The sequence below is a fragment of the Protopterus annectens genome, chromosome 3.part0, assembly GCF_019279795.1.
Source record: "Protopterus annectens isolate FY-2018-M chromosome 3.part0, PAN1.0, whole genome shotgun sequence".
Taxonomy (NCBI): Eukaryota; Metazoa; Chordata; order Ceratodontiformes; family Protopteridae; genus Protopterus; species Protopterus annectens.
The window spans coordinates 1,649,771,916-1,649,789,945 of record NC_056731.1 but is presented as its reverse complement, the minus strand read 5'-3'; the positions used below and the strand labels follow the sequence as shown (position 1 = coordinate 1,649,789,945).

General features: G+C 38.3%; 1 protein-coding gene across 3 annotated transcripts in view; it reads right to left on the bottom strand.

The window, feature by feature from the left end:
- The window catches only part of RIMS2 (regulating synaptic membrane exocytosis 2), a 6,281,053-nt gene that overhangs the window by 2,061,185 nt on the left and 4,201,838 nt on the right, over nt 1-18,030 (bottom strand). For 2 of the 3 annotated variants that reach the window (XM_044065683.1, XM_044065684.1), the window contains one exon: nt 2,799-2,861. The exons of the other annotated variant lie outside the window; for it this stretch is intronic. In XM_044065683.1, the coding sequence (XP_043921618.1) occupies nt 2,799-2,861 (63 nt within the window). The remainder of the gene's footprint in view (nt 1-2,798; nt 2,862-18,030) is intronic. 3 annotated transcript variants of the gene reach the window in all.

Here is an 18,030-nt window from a genome sequence, read left to right as displayed (position 1 = left end):
GAAGCAAATGGTGTAATCAGAAAGTAGAATACAAACACTTGTTGTGGAGATTGGCAACACATAAATTGTTAGTAAAAGGAAATATGCCATTTAACAAGAAAAGTGATAGAATACATTTACATTGTCAAAAACAAACTATGGAAAATGTGTTTTTGGAATGTAAAAGAGTAAAACAGTTATGGGGAAAACTATGTAAAGAAGACTTTTTTAAAGATATAAAGTAAGTGGATAAAATAGGTGATTAAATATGGACATTACAAGAACAGAAGTAAAGAATATGTTACACTAGATAAAGTTATTTTATGTTATATGGGTTATGTGGAATGAAAGAATAAATTAAATTGTATTTAAAGGTAAATGGATTTTAGCAACAGTATTAACTACAATCAGATGGTGGTTATGGAAAAAGGAGTGGTGGCCTAATACGGCTGAGAATTTAGTACAACTGTAAAGGAAATTATGAACATATCTAAACAGATTTGTATATGTATATATTTGTAAATATGTTATAAATAAGAGTTCTTTTTATATATAAATAAAGGATCCCTACTCTTTTCAAGAAGTGTGGTGGGATCTTTTACATCCACCTGAGCAACCACCAACTCAAGCAGATAGGACCACGGTTTAAGATCTAATCTATCTGAAGGATAAGATACACTGGAATGCAGTACAACCCCTTATGGTCCACTGCAGTGTCAGCAATCTACCACTTAGTGTGAGAATAGAACTCACAGCCTTCTGCACCAAAGGTGAGTATGTCATCTGCTGCTCCACTAGCACTGCTGCCGAATACTTTCATATTTCCATAATTACATATGACTTCAATTTATTTTATTACATTTTATTCAATCACTGCGCTGCATTGCTAAATTTTTTTAAATATCCATAACTTTAATAACCACAAAGTTCTGCATGTGACTGCAAAAATATAAAGTCCAAAACTGATATAACAAACAGCTATTTTTAAGATGTTTATAACCTTTGAAAACATGGATATTGTTACTGTACCATTTCTTCATCTGATTGCCATGTAATAACCTCCTGAGTACTTTACTGACCAGGAATAACATTCAGATATGTCCAAAGGAACAACAACACAGAAAATCTTGACATGAATGTGATGATTCAGCCTAAGCAAAAGGCTGTTTTTTTCTTAGAAAAAGTGCAGCATTTTACTAATGCTATACAAAGCCAATTTTCCAACTGCTAAATGTTTTTTTACATACAATGATTAAAATCCTTTACACTGCAAAATATGTACACAGTCAGATGTTTTGCTTTTATTCATACCACTGAAAATAAGTAGCACTTGACATTATTGGGTCAACAAATGATACCTGCTGCTTTCAGTTCTTGATGTGGTCTCAGAAGAAAAGGAATTAAGCAAGTTGCAGCCTAACCATAAAAGGCTACTCTATTTTCCAAATGCCTTTGTTATGTACCAAATAAGGTGAACCAAGAGATAGTTTTATAGTTACTGTAAGCTATAACATCAGCGGTTTGAATTAATTATTAACAAAACCATTATGCAACTACTGGTCTGTCATAAAATTTTATTTTCTACTAGTTCAGCATTTACTGAGTCAAGAAAATGCAGTGATGATGATCACATATCCATCCCGCTCCTCTACATTTATATAAGGGTTTTTTTTATGATACTTCATATTCTGGCTTGTCTCTCGCTGCGGTGGTGCAGCGGTAAGCATTGTTGACTCACAGCAAGAGGTTATCCGGTTCAATTCTTGGCTGGAGCACCTTCTGTGTGGAGTCTGCATGTCCTCCCTGAGGTCGAGTGAGTTTTAAAGACATGCAGGTAGGTACGTATATGTAGGTGTGTGCCTTCTGTGAAGGCTGGGCACCAGGCTGGCAACTCGACACTGTAAAAACACCACTGCCAATCAATCTGTGGACTGGTGATCCAATGTGGCGACCCCTAACTGGGAAAAGCCGAAAGACATATTTTGGCTTGTCATAATTAATTTGAAGACCACTACTGCCAAATCAACAGCTATATAAAATGCAAGGGATTGTATTTATTGTAAATTTGTAGTGTCATATTCTGTGCTTACAAATGGAAGGTCAGCGATACATTTCCGACAATCACCCTGACACTGCCTCTAAGAATGAAAATTAAAACATTGGTGTGTATGGGGGGGTTATCCCTATATCCATATAAGCACCTTTTTTTTCTAACTTAGGCTCTGTATTAATTTGAATACGTCTGGACAACTAAGATAAACTTTACACCAAAAACTAAAACAAACCATATATACAAAAAATACAGAGTATAAATTAAAAATACTACAGAACCAATAAAGATGTCATAAAAGAAATACTTTTAACTGTTTGTATTTAAAAAGCCCTGAAAGTAGAACTAGTAACATCTTGTAATATACAAACTAAAGAAAAAAAATCATCTCCCACAGTAAGAAAATACAAAAGTTTTATTTCATAACACCTGAGCTGGTCCAAGAGAAGATACATCATCTCTGCATCTGCAGATGTTACTTTGCATTTTGAAAATTACTTTTACTATTTTGTGATTTTGAATGACACATTTCTACTTCCTATTGTAAAGGTATAAAAAGCAAAATGGATCTCAGAATAACACTATAGTAACACTGAGTCTCTTGCTCCTTTTTCATATGCTTTCTATCTAAAATGAATTAGCAAACATATTGTTATCCCCATTAGAAACAGATATGGCACAACAAATTCATTTGAAAATTACAAATGCAAGCCCTAGAATCTGTACCAGTAAGACCTTAAAAAAGGACAGCAGTAACCAGTTTTCTTACCTGCTGCTCTCCATCGAGCCATTGACTACATGATCTGCCCATGAACTTGGACCACTGTACCATCTTTGGAAATGCAATCAAAATAAAAGTCAAAAACAGAAAACGAAAAGTAACCAAAACTTAAAACGAAAACACAAACAGCAGCATACGTATTAAAAGAAAAGCCATGTTTAGGATATTAATGTCTAGTTTGAAGCTAAGTGAGTAACATGAAGAATGAAAACAAAAAATCTAATTTGAAAATTATATTTTCTGAACATGGTTGGGGGCTGGTATGCTAACAAGCAGCAATCTACAGTTATATCAGGCAAAAACAAAATTATGTATCTATTTTCATTAATGACAGTTTAACTATTAATAGATATGAAATACGATGGACCTCCCCATTTCTGTTTTCCTTCTTCTATAATTTCCTTTCCTAGATTCATACAAAAAGTACAGCTGTATGTATATACTGCAGGAATCTGATAAAATGTTTTTAGGCAGCAAAACATTACAATACCTGACAATACAGTAAACTGTCAGTTAACCGAAACTCAAGCAACCGGCAACAAAATATCGAAGAAATACAGTATAATTTTCATGTGTTGCACTTTCTTTAACCCCCCCCCCCGCAGAAACATGCCTTATGTTTTTAGAGTTTTAAAAAGGAAGAGAGAATAAATTCCCTCTCTCCCCATCTTGAGAACTAGTCAAACCAAACAAATAGTATACGGTACAGTATTAGTCAGGCCTATTTTTAATAGTAACTCTCAAGCAACCAGAAACTACAGTTATTTGGCTTCTACCAATCCCCACGGATGCCGGTTAACTGAGAATTTACTGTACATGCTTACTCCACATGTCTGAGATTAACCGGTGCAATACAACACACACTATTTAATGAAATCGTTGTGAAAGTACAGACATGGTGAGTTTGGACCATTAATTAGTGCTATCAGTTCGCATAAAACAACCCACTTCCTATGGTTTTCTTAAAGTGTGCAAGAAACCTACATTTTACTAAATAGAAGTGTCACATTTTTCTCATTTTTTTTCTCCTCTTTAAGTACTATGGAGGTTCAATAACATATGCAATGACTGTCTATATGTGTAAGTTACTCACCATAACAGTGCATAATAAAGTAAAAATCAAAAGTAAACATTATTGTCATTCAGACTCCACAATAAGTGCAACTAAACAAAATTACATTACTCCAGGCTCTATGTGCAAACATCTAACATATACAACAATTCACATTACTACATTTAGATACTCCTACTACATAATATTTACTGTTTTACATATCAACAGGCATTTACTAAGCTAAAGAGACACTTATTTATTGCACAGAATTCCACACTACTACTTACTGCACAGGATTCTGTTGGCACTAGTCTAAGGAAACACGATATTTATTGCACAAAAAGTTCACAGCTGTTACTTATTGGACAGGATGCTGTTTTAGCATCAGCGGATATTGCATAGAAATAAGATTATACTATATTAGATTAATTGCAGAGAATATGTTCTCTGCAGTTTTTAGTTTGCGGAATTACTGCCATGCTCTAAAGTGCAGTATTAGGTCAGATTTTTTTTCCCTTGGTTAAAAGTTGCTAGGTCATTGCTGACACTCAGTTAGCATTACCCAACTCCTATCAGCAGGAACACTCCCAATTTTGATGCTATGTTCCCGTTTAATTTTCCAAGCCTTTTTGGTTTCTAATACTATGATGGGAATGGACCCCATTCCCAAGTCAGGGAATGATTAGAGGTTATGAAATTAGTATATTTTCAGTCTTTAATGTTAGTCAAAGGTGCACTTCTCGGCACCAGCAATGTGCCCAGAACTGCCCTCACCTGTAACTCATACTGGGTTACATGTATTGGCAACATATCTAAGTATGACTCTAAGTTCTTTTTTTTTAATAGACCCATTGTTCCTACTACTACTGGAACTGTCTGGGTATTTTTCTTTCCCATTGCTCTCGTTTTTTTTCGTGTAAATCCTGACATTTTTTTAATTTTATGACTTTGTGTTTCTCTGCATGTAAGACAATGTAATCATTGAATGTAGCAGTTTCGATGACAAGATACTTTTGTCTTTCTTTCATGGACTACTATATCTGGTTTTCCATCAGCTGTTTTTGAACTGCTGGTAATGAGTGATGTCATGTGATATGAACTTCATCATTCTCTATAATGAAGTAAATAGTGTGGGAAGAAATAGCCAGGGAATTGTTATGGCTAGGCTTGTACAGGCCCTAGGGCCGATAGCCTAGTACCAACCTATGAACCTATGGTTCATGTTTCCAATGCTTCTTAGCTATTTCTATTTTGTGGTGTTTGCATAATCCCTAGTGCCTCAGTCTTGCCACATTACTGTGCCCTTCAGTATACAGGCCCTCTGCCATAAGTATATCACACCCTGCTACAAGATGTGCGACTGTTTCCAGTTTTTTTTAAAGAACCGGCATTTGATATTTCACCCACCTTTTTCAATGGATTTTGTGACATGAGGTTGTTCCAGGAGATATCTGTACTTTCCACTATATTTATGTCTTTGCCTATTTTCTTTCTTTCCTATATGTTCCTTTTCTGTATATTCTTTCCTTCGTGTTTTTTGGCACATTCAGTTGCTGTATGATTTTTGTCTACTTCTGGTCAGATTTCCATTCCTGCTTGATACCAAAAATCCTCAGCTAAATTAAACAAAGGTGTCATCTTAGACTTCTTCTCCTCAAGTTTTAAAACTTTAACTATATTTGGAGCTGATGAAGTCAGCAGGTATGTATGTAGTCCCACAGTTGGAGCTCTATACAAGTTATCAATTTTGAGGAGACCCATACTTCCCTTCAGAGTGACGTATATATAATCTTGGTATGCACTGTTTTTTATATATCATTTGAAAAGCATGTAGTGTTTTTCTTGTATTCATGTCCACTAAATCCAATGCTTTTTGTGGGCCAATCAATCACCCCAAAACATTAAGTTAGAACTAGGGAAGCAAACTGATTTATAGCTTGGAATTTATTCCTAGATGTCAATGCAATTTTCAAGGTTAGCTTTAACCTTCTGAAGTATTCCTTTCTAAGTTTTATTGTCATTTGTTCATGTTTTATTGTCAATCCTTCATCTATTCCCAAATATTCATATACTCCCTTCTGCTCAAATTCCTTTATATCACATTCCTGTCTTGGGTCACTATTTTCTTTGTGCCACAGTTTCCTGTTTTAAATGCTGTTTTTCACATTTATCAAGCTCAAACATGTAGGAAAGGTTTAACCTTTTGCAGTTGTGCTTTTAATACCTCATCTGATGAACTATAGTTTTAAATCATCCACAAAAAGTAGATGAGAAATCTAAACATGGTTGGTTTCGGGGAACTAAATTGCAACTATAACTTAATCTGTTAAACAGCTTAATGGGATAAGCACAAGACTAAACAGCAGCAGTGGCACAGAATCATCCTGGAATAACACCCATTTGAATATTTATCCATGAGAGAATAATTTGCCCTTTGTCATGGCTCAACTGCAAAGTGGTTTGCAACTGTTTTATAGGATCATAGAAGGTTACTAGGCTAACTATCCCAGGCCCCTTACAAGCCTAGCCAAGGTCAACCCATGTTCCCAAGGTTGTCTAGTTCAAGCAGATATTAAAATCAGCACCTATTGCCCCTGTCCAAGAGGGAAACAGGTGAAACCCCTGGGGTGAATTTCTGGGTACCCATCCAATCTTCCAAATTAGGCTTAAATAGGGCCAACAAGGGGCTTTGTTTAACATGAATAGTAAGCTTGTTCCAAAGGTGGGGAAACCACTGTGAGACAAATCTGTCTCTCCAGCAAGTTCTGTTGATGTTAAATACCAGGTTATGGTCCTTTGAGCAAGTGACCCATATACAATTTGACTTGCGAATCTGCAGTGTTTCCATTAAAGCTGGGTCAGAGATTGATCTATACGCAAGGCACAGGTTGCCTGTGAACACTCTGAATGGCACAGAGTAAAGTAACAATGATTTCAGTCTGTCCACATAAGACAGGTCTTGAAAACCCTGAATTTATTTTTGTAAGGAACCTTTATGGTCTCTCCATTTGCTGCAGGTGTTGGGAAAGGAACACAACAAAAGGAAGTATTGTACTCTATTATTGGCTTGATGAGGGAAGTGTACAGGGGGGTTATAATCTCTTTTTTTCTGGAGGCAATGCCCTTACTTATGAGAAGAGGAATGTAAAATTCCCTTCTTACCACTGTGGAGACATGGTGGTCACAGTTAAGGTTGCTGTCGAACTGTGTGCCCAGATCTCTCATCACTGACTGTGTGCTTAGAGTATTGCTGTTGATGTGGTAGTTTGCAGGAACATCAACCTTGCTGAAGGGGATGATAATGCATTTTTTTGTATTAAATTTAAGACCATGACTATGGCACTAGTTATTAGTCTGCGTAAGACCTCCTTGCAGGATGCTGACACTGCTATGGGGTTTCAATTATTGCTCCCAGTTTGCACTCATCAGCCAACTTTGGCAGCCACAGTCCTTTAGTTTTAGCCTGTACTTTAGAGAAGTAGACACCAAAAAACACCAAAATAGCTGAAAACAGCCACCACAAACAGCATGCACCAAACTATATAGCAACGGAAATAGCAGCACAGACTGAATATATAAAATTTATTGTGATTCTGGTACCTCGGCCTTCGCCTTCAAATGGAATAATTCACATTCACAAAAACAAGTCTATAAGAACCACCTGAACAATTCATTAATTGAAATCAATTAACATTGTTTCAAAATTTAAAGCCACATTTGCCAAAATTTTTACAAAAATGTTTTACAAAACACTTCTATCTATATTTATTATATTAAATAATTATTTATATACTTAAAATAAATAGCACAATATTTCCACCACTGCTATTCATATTTCCAAATTCATGCCATTAGGATAGAGAGTATTGAAATTAATTATGTATTTAGATTCCATAATTAATAATCTCCTTTGAAAACTATGATTTGTCCCCCCCACCCCATAGGGTTTGGCTATAACACTAAAAATTAAATCTCTCTCCGAACCTCCATGTTCTTTATGAAAATGACTAGCCACAGGACTATCAAGCCTTACATTTCTAATATCTCCTAGATGTTCTAATATTCTTAATTTTACCTTATGCTTGGTTTGTCCCAAATACCATTTTTGTACTGGACAATTACACCCAATAGCATAGATTACCCCAAATGAATTACAATCAAAATGATCAATGGCATTATATAAAATGCCACTGATCTTAGTACCATCCAAATTTCTGATCTTGTCACATACCTTGCATCTGCCACATGCCCCTGCGTTAGCCATCTTTTTCCTTCTACTTTTATTTCTTACTAGCTCCTTCAAATTTTGAAACCTACCATAAGAAAAAATCACCTCCTTAGGAATAATACTTTTCAAATTATCATCACTAATAATGATAGGCCACAATGACATCACCAGTTTTCTTAAAATAGGGGAAAAGGCTGAAAACCTATTTACAAAAAATATCCCGTCTTTCTCTTCACTTACTATATTATCATCATTTCCCCCATTTCTATTGTTTATGTTCCTATATTTTCTTACCTTACCTGAGGAACCTTGATCATAATACAATAACCCCAACTTTTTCTCTACTTTAACTCTAGCTGACATTACCCTTTCATAGCAATACCCTCTAGCACATAATTTCTCATGTACTCGGTCAAATTCAACTTTGAATTTGTCCTTTTCTGAAATATTGCCTGCAATACGTTTAAATTCCCCAACTGGCAATGATTCAATAAGATGGACACTATGCATACTAGATGCATGTAGAAAGTTGTTAACCGCTGTGGTCTTCTGGAATGGTTTATGTTGTATCTTTCCATCTGATCCCACATAAAATTCCACATCTAAATATTGAATTTTGTCTCCACGTAAATTAAAAGTAAAATCCAACCCACATGGATTAGTTTTTAAGCTAGAAATAAACTCTTCAAATTCTTTAGGGTCCCCCTTACACAAAAACAAGAGGTCATCAATAAATCTTTTATACTTGACCAACTTGTTTTGAAAAAAAATATTAGAATACACAAACAAATTTTCAAAATACCCCATAAAAATAATGGCATAAGAAGGAACAAAACAGGCACCCACCCATCACAGTGCCATCCTTCTGCAAAAAAAAAATTATTTTCAAACTCGAAGTAATTATGTGTAAGGCAAAATTCCAACAGGCTAATAACAAAGGAAGTTCGTGGACCTTCACCCAATAATTTACCTACTGCCTCAAGTCCCCAACTGATATTAATGCAGGTGTACAATGATTATAGACTTGTTTTTGTGAATGTGAATTATTCCATTTGAAGGCGAAGGCCGAGGTACCATAGGTTCATAGGTTCATACTAGGCTATCTGCCCTAGGGCATTTATAAGCCTAGCCAGAATGTGTTTGGCTTTCGCCACCCATTTTAAATTTATTTTGCTATGCCCTTTTTCGAGGTTAGTATACTGTGCCTCTGTCTAACAGTGACACAGAAGTGATACCCGGGGTAAACCTACGATCTCCCATCCACTCATCAAGATTCCTCTTGAATAGAGTCAGTGAGGGACTCTGCCTAACCTGGACTGGGATTTTATTCCAGAGTGAAGGGAGCCTCTGGGTTATGAATCTGTCCCTCCAGCATGTCCTATTTATTTCAGTGCTGAGGTTCAAGTCTCTCGAGCGTAGCTCGATGGGATTTGGATTTTCTGAGGTGCAGCATGTCCATTAATTCCGGGTTGGACATGGCTTTATACATCAGGCACAGATCGCCTCTGAACAGGCGGTATGCCACTGAGTAGAGCTGGAGTTTCTTTAACCGGGCAGCATATGGCATCTGTTTGAGCCCTTTGATCCTCTTGGTGAGGTACTTTTGGGGTCTTTCCAGTTGCTGCAGGTGTCTGGTAAGGTACATCCCAAAAGGGGCATTGTACTCAATTATGGGCCTGATGAGGGATGAGTAAAGAGGCACGATGACCTCCCCTGATGTAGATGTGAATCCCTTCATGATTAGGTGGGCTATATAAAATGTTTTTCTAACCACTTTAGCCACGTGGTTGTCAAATGAGAGATCAAATGAGAGATTGCTATCAACAGAATCACAATAAATTTTATATATTCAGTCTGTGCTGCTATTTCTGTTGCTATATAGTTTGGTGTATCCTGTCTTTGGAGAAGAAGATTCAGAACAATAGGGGGGGTCTCAGAACCAATCCCTATGGAACACCACTGGTTACAGGTCTGCTGGAGGAGGTGGAGTCCCCTATTTTGACCATATGAGTTCTATCAGTGAGCCAGTTTGCAACCCACTTGACAATATATGGGTTGATAACCAGCTGGGTGAGTTTAAAAATGATACATGAGTGGGGGACTGTGTCAAAGGCCTTGGCTAAGTTTGGGTAGGCCATATGCACAGATCTGCCCTCGTCTAGGGCTTTGGTGACCATCTCAAAGAAGTCAACCAAGTTTAACAGATGTGATATCCCCTTAACAAAGCCAAACTGGGTGGGGTTAAGCATTTGGAGATTTCCTACATTTTTGTTAATAACATCCATGATGATTTGTTCCATGGCTTTGCAGATAAGGTTGGTTAGGCTAATGGGTCTATAGTTCCCGGAGTCTGTGTATGGCACCCTCTTTGTGCAAAGGGATGATGGTAGCTGTTTTCCATTCTAATCGGATGAAGCCAGTGCTTAGGCGGTGATCGAAAAGTGTGCCCAATGGTGATGCTAATTCCTGTTTTAACCCATGCAGAACACAGTTCGGGATTTTGTCTGGTCCCATAGAGGCTGTGTTTTGCCTTGGAGAGAGCATTTAAGACCTGCTCCTCAGAGACACTAGGTAGGGGACAGGTGTTAGGGATGCTTTGGGGTATATGTTGTGGGGACAGGGGAATGAAGTTTTCACTAAAGCTGTCAGCCAGCAGGTTTGCCATATCCACGGGTTCTGTATATGTAGTACCCATTATCTATGTGTCCAGTGCAAATCTGGTTATTACCTTTGAGGTTACGGATGTAACTAAAGAACACCTTGTGGTGATCCTTAGTGAGGGAAGCTAATATGGATTCATAGTTAGCTTTGGAGGACTTTACTAGGAGTCTTTATTTGCCTGTTTCAGTTGAGGATGGAGGATTTTCAGTTTTGAGACTGTTCCTTCCTACTCTTAGACAGCAATTTCTTTCTCCTACTGTATACCCTATTAATGGCAGTTGTCCACCAGGCAGGTTTGTTTTTGCTTGAAGATCTTGCTTTGGTTCTATCAAATATGGCAGAGTCAGTAGAATCGTACAGGTGCTCGTATAAAGAACTGCTGTATAACTCAGCATAGGTGTCTGTTCCATGGGGGGGTGTTATGAAGCTATTTATGCTGTCATGTAAAAAGCTGTAATTGGCCTTGGGGAAGTTTCTTAGCCTAGTTGTTGCTAAGGGGGGGGGTCTTATGTTATAGTTACTTCTAGTGAGACTGACTTGTGGTCAGATCTCAACAGGGATACCTACACACTAGGGGTGGTGCAGTGGTCCCTCATGTTGGTGAGCACCAGATCCAGGATGTTTGAGCCTCTTGTGGGTGTGTCAATCAGCTGGTGCAGGGCATTGGAGTTAACGAGGTCCAGGAACCTTTAGGTAAGTGAGTTAGAACACATATAATTTACCCAGTCAAAGGATGGGCAACTAAAGTCACCCAAAGCCAGGGTGCTTGGTTGTATCTTGACTGACTCAAATAGATCTAAATAGACTGACTGAATGTCCTGATTCATGAAGGGGGTCCTACAGCTGGCAATGACCTGAATAGGGATCTTACATATAGTCAATTGCACCTAAAGTAATTTAAGGGAAGAATGCTGTTTATCCAATCTAGAGATGTATTTATCTTTAATGAATATTGATAACACCACCTTCTTTAGTTCTCATGCCTTCAGTTTATGGTCTGAATGTGTGGAAGGAAATGTAACCTAGTACAGCTGGGGTGCACTCTGGAGCCTTAAACCAGGTCTCAGTGATGCACAAATGTCAGCATCTTCCAAGGTGTAGACTGCATCCAATGAGTGCAGTTTCTGGTTTAGACTCCTAGTGTTTAGCAGCTTACCTTTGACGTTGTTTTTAGACTGTAATTTTATGCCAGGAATTGTGTTCTTGTGACATTGCCTAAAAATGGCACTACGGGGGTGGCAAGAGCCTTAGACAGTAACCAAAATCCCAGGGGTGACAGATAAAGACCATCTCTGGTAAAGCACGGAGGTCTGTTGACCATGTCATCCCAGGCTGACAGATACTGGTCCCCTCTGAATGACACCAGAAACTAAGCCAACTATTGAAAGTCAATCATTTTTGGTTTGTCTTGAGATATCATCCCAGGCAAATGTAAAATGCTGCTTAAGGCTAGGGACATACCTGCCTGAGACACATAATCAGAGAGCTCACTCATGCCTCTCTTCATACAGTCCAGTGAGGTACATCTCTAGTCATTCACAGATCATGGACTATGACGGAGTCATAACTCTGCCTGTTGTTGAGAGACTTAAGTGCGTGAATGATGTGGAGGATCCTGGCACCTGACAGACAACTGACCATGACTTTTTTCTTATCATGGTCACTGTAATGTAATTGGTCAATGGCGGGTACATCTTAAACATCTGTAAGCATTCCTTCATCCATGCATGCTTTTTTTATATTCTATCCATGCCATACTTAAATTCTTACCCTTTATACAATTTTCTTTTATGGCTTATTTAGCAAGAAATGATCCTTTTTTCCATATGACTTTCTTTTGTTACCCTTTTATTCTACTGCCATAATGACTTTTTTTTCTAAAATGACTATAAACTTTGTCTGCAAAAATATCAGTATATAGTTTGCACAGTATCAGATAAGTTAGTGGTCTATATTTCTTAGGTTGGCTTGCAGCTCACTCTTAAGGAGTATCATTTTTCCTGTTGATAGCCCGGTTGGTGTCTCTTCAGGATACCTTTTATGAGTAATTCTTTCTCAGGGCTAAATCTTTATGTTAAGAATGTTGATGCTTTTAGCCAGAAATTAGGTACTGCAGCTGGGCCTGTGGTTTTCCATTTAGCAGCCTTTCTTAATTTTGTTTCAGTTTCTCTGGCCATTCATTCTAATTTATATCTTCTACATTACAACTCCTTACTATTTCTTTTAGTTCTTCTATCCATTTACCATCTTTATGGTCAAAAGGGTCTTCAGAAATACTTTTACAAAATGTGTCTGTTTTTTTTCTTTTTTGAGTGGTGTTTCTATTCCTTTATTTTTTTCCCCCAATTCTCTATAAAATCATTTTGGGTCATTAATGAATTGCTTATTTTTACTTCTTTATATTTATCTGCATATCTTGTAAGTTTTTCTGCTTGTGCTATTTTTAGCTTACTACTGGCAACAGTGTATGACAAATCTTGGTCTGTTTTATTACTGTGCATTGTTTTTACTGCATCTATCTTTCTAAGTATTTTTGATGATAAATTCCATTTTCTAAATTCTTCTAACACAGTAACACATTCCATTTCTTTTTGTTATATCACATGCATTTCTTATAATAGTCCTGATTACTGTGCTCATCTGTTTACCAATCATTGTTGGTCTTACTTACTGTAATCTACTTCTTTTATCAGTCTTAGTATGTCTACATGAGGATGTATCACCAAATACTGAGATTTCTTCTAGTATAGCTGCCTTTCAGTTATTTTATGTCCGGATTCGCGGTGGTGCAGCGGTAGCGTTGTTGCCTCACAGCAAGAGGTTCTTCCATTCGATTCTCGGCTGGAGTGTGGGGAGTGCCTTCTGTGTGGACTCTGCATGTCCTCCCCCGCGGTTGCGTGGGCGTTCAAAAGACATGCGTAAATGGGCGTGCCTTCGTTGAAGGTTGAACGTCGAGCTGGCACCTCGGCGTTCGTGAAAATCTACTGCCAATCATTAGCGGACCGGAGTTCAGCTGTGGCGGCCCCTAACCGGGAAAAGCCGAAAGACAACAACAACATTGTAACCTTAAGCTTTACATTTTTTTCTCTTGTATAAAATTGCCTGTTTACTGAAATATTTCTCTCCAGACCTCAGCTGAAAACAGGCTACCACATCCCAGTTGCACTACCCCTGTCAACAAAAGCAATAAATAAATATACAATAAATAACATTTGCAACATATGTCAAAAATAGTATGTGAACCTCACTCTTGGTGCCATTAGCAGTACCTAAGATAAGGGCACTCTCTATCACTTTACTCAAGTAAAAGTAATAAATCGAGAACTTATTTCACTCGTGATAATTCAGCATACTTTTCTGGTGGCTAAGCCAAGTTTCACCAATATATACAGTTTTAACTTTTGGTTAGACAGTCAAGATACAGGTTGCCTTATGAAACCTCACACCAATACCAAAAAAGAAAGCAACGTGTTAATCAAGGATATCAATATATTTCCATCACTATTCAGCCCAGAAACAAAAACAGGTACACTCCAGATTGCCCTATAAATCAACAACAGGAAGTATTGCAAAATATTAAAGCTAATGCATAATAATGAATGTGTTATCTGTACTGCTAGACATGGATGATTCAGTCATTTATGGTATGACCTTACACAACTCAACTATACTGTTTCTTTATCCTTCAACTTCAGCTTATTAATTTGCATAAGCTTAAATGCAGTGCAAACAGTCAATGTGAATCATTGAAAAGAAAACAAAAATAACCAATATAAACTATTGCAATGTGTGACAAATTGTCTAAACAACTTCACTCTGAGTTTAATTAAACATGAATGAAAAAGAAAATTATAAATGAAATTCTGAACTATTAAATAAATTAAGTACAAATTATAAATCCTCACTCAAATAAATAATTACAAGTCCAGTAAAACATGAGGCAAGTTCATTGTTATGACTACAGTTAAAATGCAAAAATGCCCAGCATCTACATGTAGAAAGTACACAAAATGAGCTGTTTGATTAGCAACATGTCCCAAATTACCTAACCAGGGAGGCCCTTTACTATAAATAGAGAGGTGCATTCTAGAAGTGTAGCTAAAGCAAGGCAAAGAGGGCAACTGCTCTATGCACTTCCTGTTACTTTTGAAAAAATATTTGCTATAAAAAGCAGTTTCTGAGTCAGTTGTTCAGTTATTGTTCAGAAGTAGTTTTCCAGAGCTGTTCAGCAGTAGCAGTCCAGTTGTTTCCAGGAGAGTAGCTGTTCCAGTCGTTGAGGACAAACAATAGCCACCAGTGTGGGCATAATTTCTCATTTTATCTTGCAGAAGTAAGAGTATAATCTTTCCTTGCTACAGTATTTAGAATAGATAGGGAGAGTTAATTTTCAGATAGTCAGCTATATAGAGGTTTTCTAAAATTAGTGAGAGATCTATCCTACAGTATCATTTTCATATTTCCTGTGCGTGAAACTCTGATGTTTACTGGAACCAGTTACTCAGTATTTACATGTTTTAAATCCTTTTATTATTAAATGTTTTACTACCTGTCATTGTGGCTGGTTATTTAGTTAACATTTTTAATAACTTGAGAGTGTTTATGCTTACTGTGATAACAACAGGACCACTCCGAAAAGCCTTACTGCTTGGGTTACATGCTACCATTTGTATCAATATCTATTTTACCGAACATTACTGAACATATTTTTTGATGGGTATTGTGGTATCTGACTGGTGGCAGCCATTACCTTGTAATTTGGGCAAAGGAACACAGCAGGCAAATCTGTGTCAGTCTTTCCCAAGAGTGTGTGTATGTGTGAATATCAGACATTTAAGGCCGAGTGTGTCAGACACCCAGAACTAGGACACAGTGCTCTGCAGTGCTTTGAGTGGAGACTCATTTGGGGACCTGAAGTGAAGCATATAGTTCAGTCCTAGGTTTGGAACCTGTTCCCAGTGTACTCATAGGGAAAATTGTGTATTTCTGTCCCTGCTTTTAGTGACACTCCCTTACTGGAGACAGTGGTGAGGACTGAGACTCAATTATTGCCCCACGGTAAAGAGGGCTCATCACATACTCGTGGCAGTGGTGGGATTTTAATTGAGCTTCAGTAGCCTGTGGGTAGTTGTCACCAAGGTACGACTCTCGACAGCCACAACATAAAGACAAAGAGTTTCATTATCACAACAGATTTATTCATTTTTAGTCTGTGACAGCAGGCAAAGATATCAGCAGAGGATTATAGCAAGTTGACAAAGAACCAGTTGGCCAAGCTGTGCAACGCCAAAGGATTGGTGCATGCCATCCTGACTAAGGAAGCAATGATCTCAGCTTTAGTCGCAGTCAAAGAGCAGACCAGCAGCTCGGAGGATATCCAGTTTGGCGTTGGGGATATGCAGCCTTCCGAGACAAGACAGTTCACCTTTTCTTCAGAAGACTTAAAAATTAATTTGGAGTTAATGAGACTTAAATTGGAGACCGAAGTAAGACTGCAACATTTGGAGACTGAGGAGAGGGAGCGGGAGAAGCAGCATCAGCAAGAAAAGGAACTGGAGATCAAGTGTTTTGGAGATGGAAGCTGAAGAAAATGAGAAGCAGAGACAGCATGAAAAGGAGCTTCTAACCCTTCAACAGGGTCATGGAGGTAATGGGGAGGGAAATGACTGAAACCCAGAAGCCATAAAGTTTAGTAAACTTTTTCCTCAGTACAGGGAGGGAGATGACTTTGATAGTTTTATTTACATACTTGAGAGGGCATGTAAACTGTATGATTTTGACCAAGGGCTCTTGGTACGGTTCCTGACCCCTGTTACTCCATGGTAGAGCTGTTAATGAAATTGCTAAACTATCTCATATTAATTGTTTGAATTACAATAGTGTAAAACAATGTTTACTTGATTGTTTTAAATTAACCACTGACAACAGACAAAAATTTTGTGAACATAGACCCAAGGCAGATGAAATGTATGTGATTACATTGCTGATTTAAGTACTTACTTTCACAGGTGGGTGAGTGGGTGTCAGGTCACCACTTTTGAAGAACTGGCAGACCTTTTGGTGAGGGAACAAAGTCTCAGCACTTTGCCCAAGGACATGTGGATCTGGTTGGCAGACCGAGTATGTAACTCTGCAAATGAGTTGGGGAGAAATGGGGATCTCAACTTGGCAAACAGGGCACCACTGCATAAGAAAGGGATACCCAGTGCTGCACATGGATATAAGGGAACCCATGAGGGCAGCCTAAACCACTCCAACAGAGTTCACCTGTAACATGGGAAGCCACTAGTTCAAACACATGGTCAGGATCAGGGATTAGATGTTTCATATATAATCAGATGGGCCATGTAGCGTACAAATTTTCACTGAAGCAAGGGAAGAAACAAAAGTTGAGGGAGCAAGCAAGTAGGAATAACATATGCCAGTGATAAGTTTACTGGAAACAGAGGTGCCAAACTATCACCAAAATTTATATCCTATCTTAGTGGATGGAAGACAGGCCCCTGCTAAGAGAGACAACTTGTGATATAACAACTGTGAAGACTGCAGTGGTTAAGGAGGAGCAGTACTTGCTTGGGCAGTCCACTCCAGTCAAAATTTTGGGTGGGACCCCATTCCAAATACATTGGCCAGGGTTCATTTTAACTGGGAGGGTGGAAAAGGGAACAAGCAGTTACTTTCGTTTGAGGATATCCCTGCAGATGTCTTAATAGGGAATGATTCTGATAATGTAGTACCTTGTGTGCATGCGGTTACACACAGTTTAAGCTTGGAGACAGGCACATAGGTCTGGTTAGCCTGGGGGAGACCCAGACAGATCCTATACCTGAACTTGGGGTTGGTGATGTGCTTACTTCAAGGAGGGAGCTACCTTGTAGCAGTGAGCCTGAAAGTGAACCACAGCTGCTGGTAGGTACTGGTATTCCCGTGGACATGGTGACTGCAAGGACAGAGGTGAGTGATAGTATCCAGGCTAACAGTGAGGCACCGCTGTCAGAAGAAACTAGGCTTCCTGTGGGAGGGTAGCTGGGACAGGTTACAAAGGCAGAACTTGAGATAGGCTCAGCTTTAGGATCCTACTTCATGAGGGTTGAGAGAGGTTGCTAAGGAGGCACCTCATGGTCAAGGAAAGAGGGAGTCTGTATACTGCAACAAAGGGTTACTGTACTGAGAGTGGACCCCTGAGGGAGGGTGAGAGGGTAAGGTAATGCAGCAGTTGCTACTGTATGGCACTTCTAGCCATAGCACATAATATTCCTTTTGCAGGTCATATGGGCATA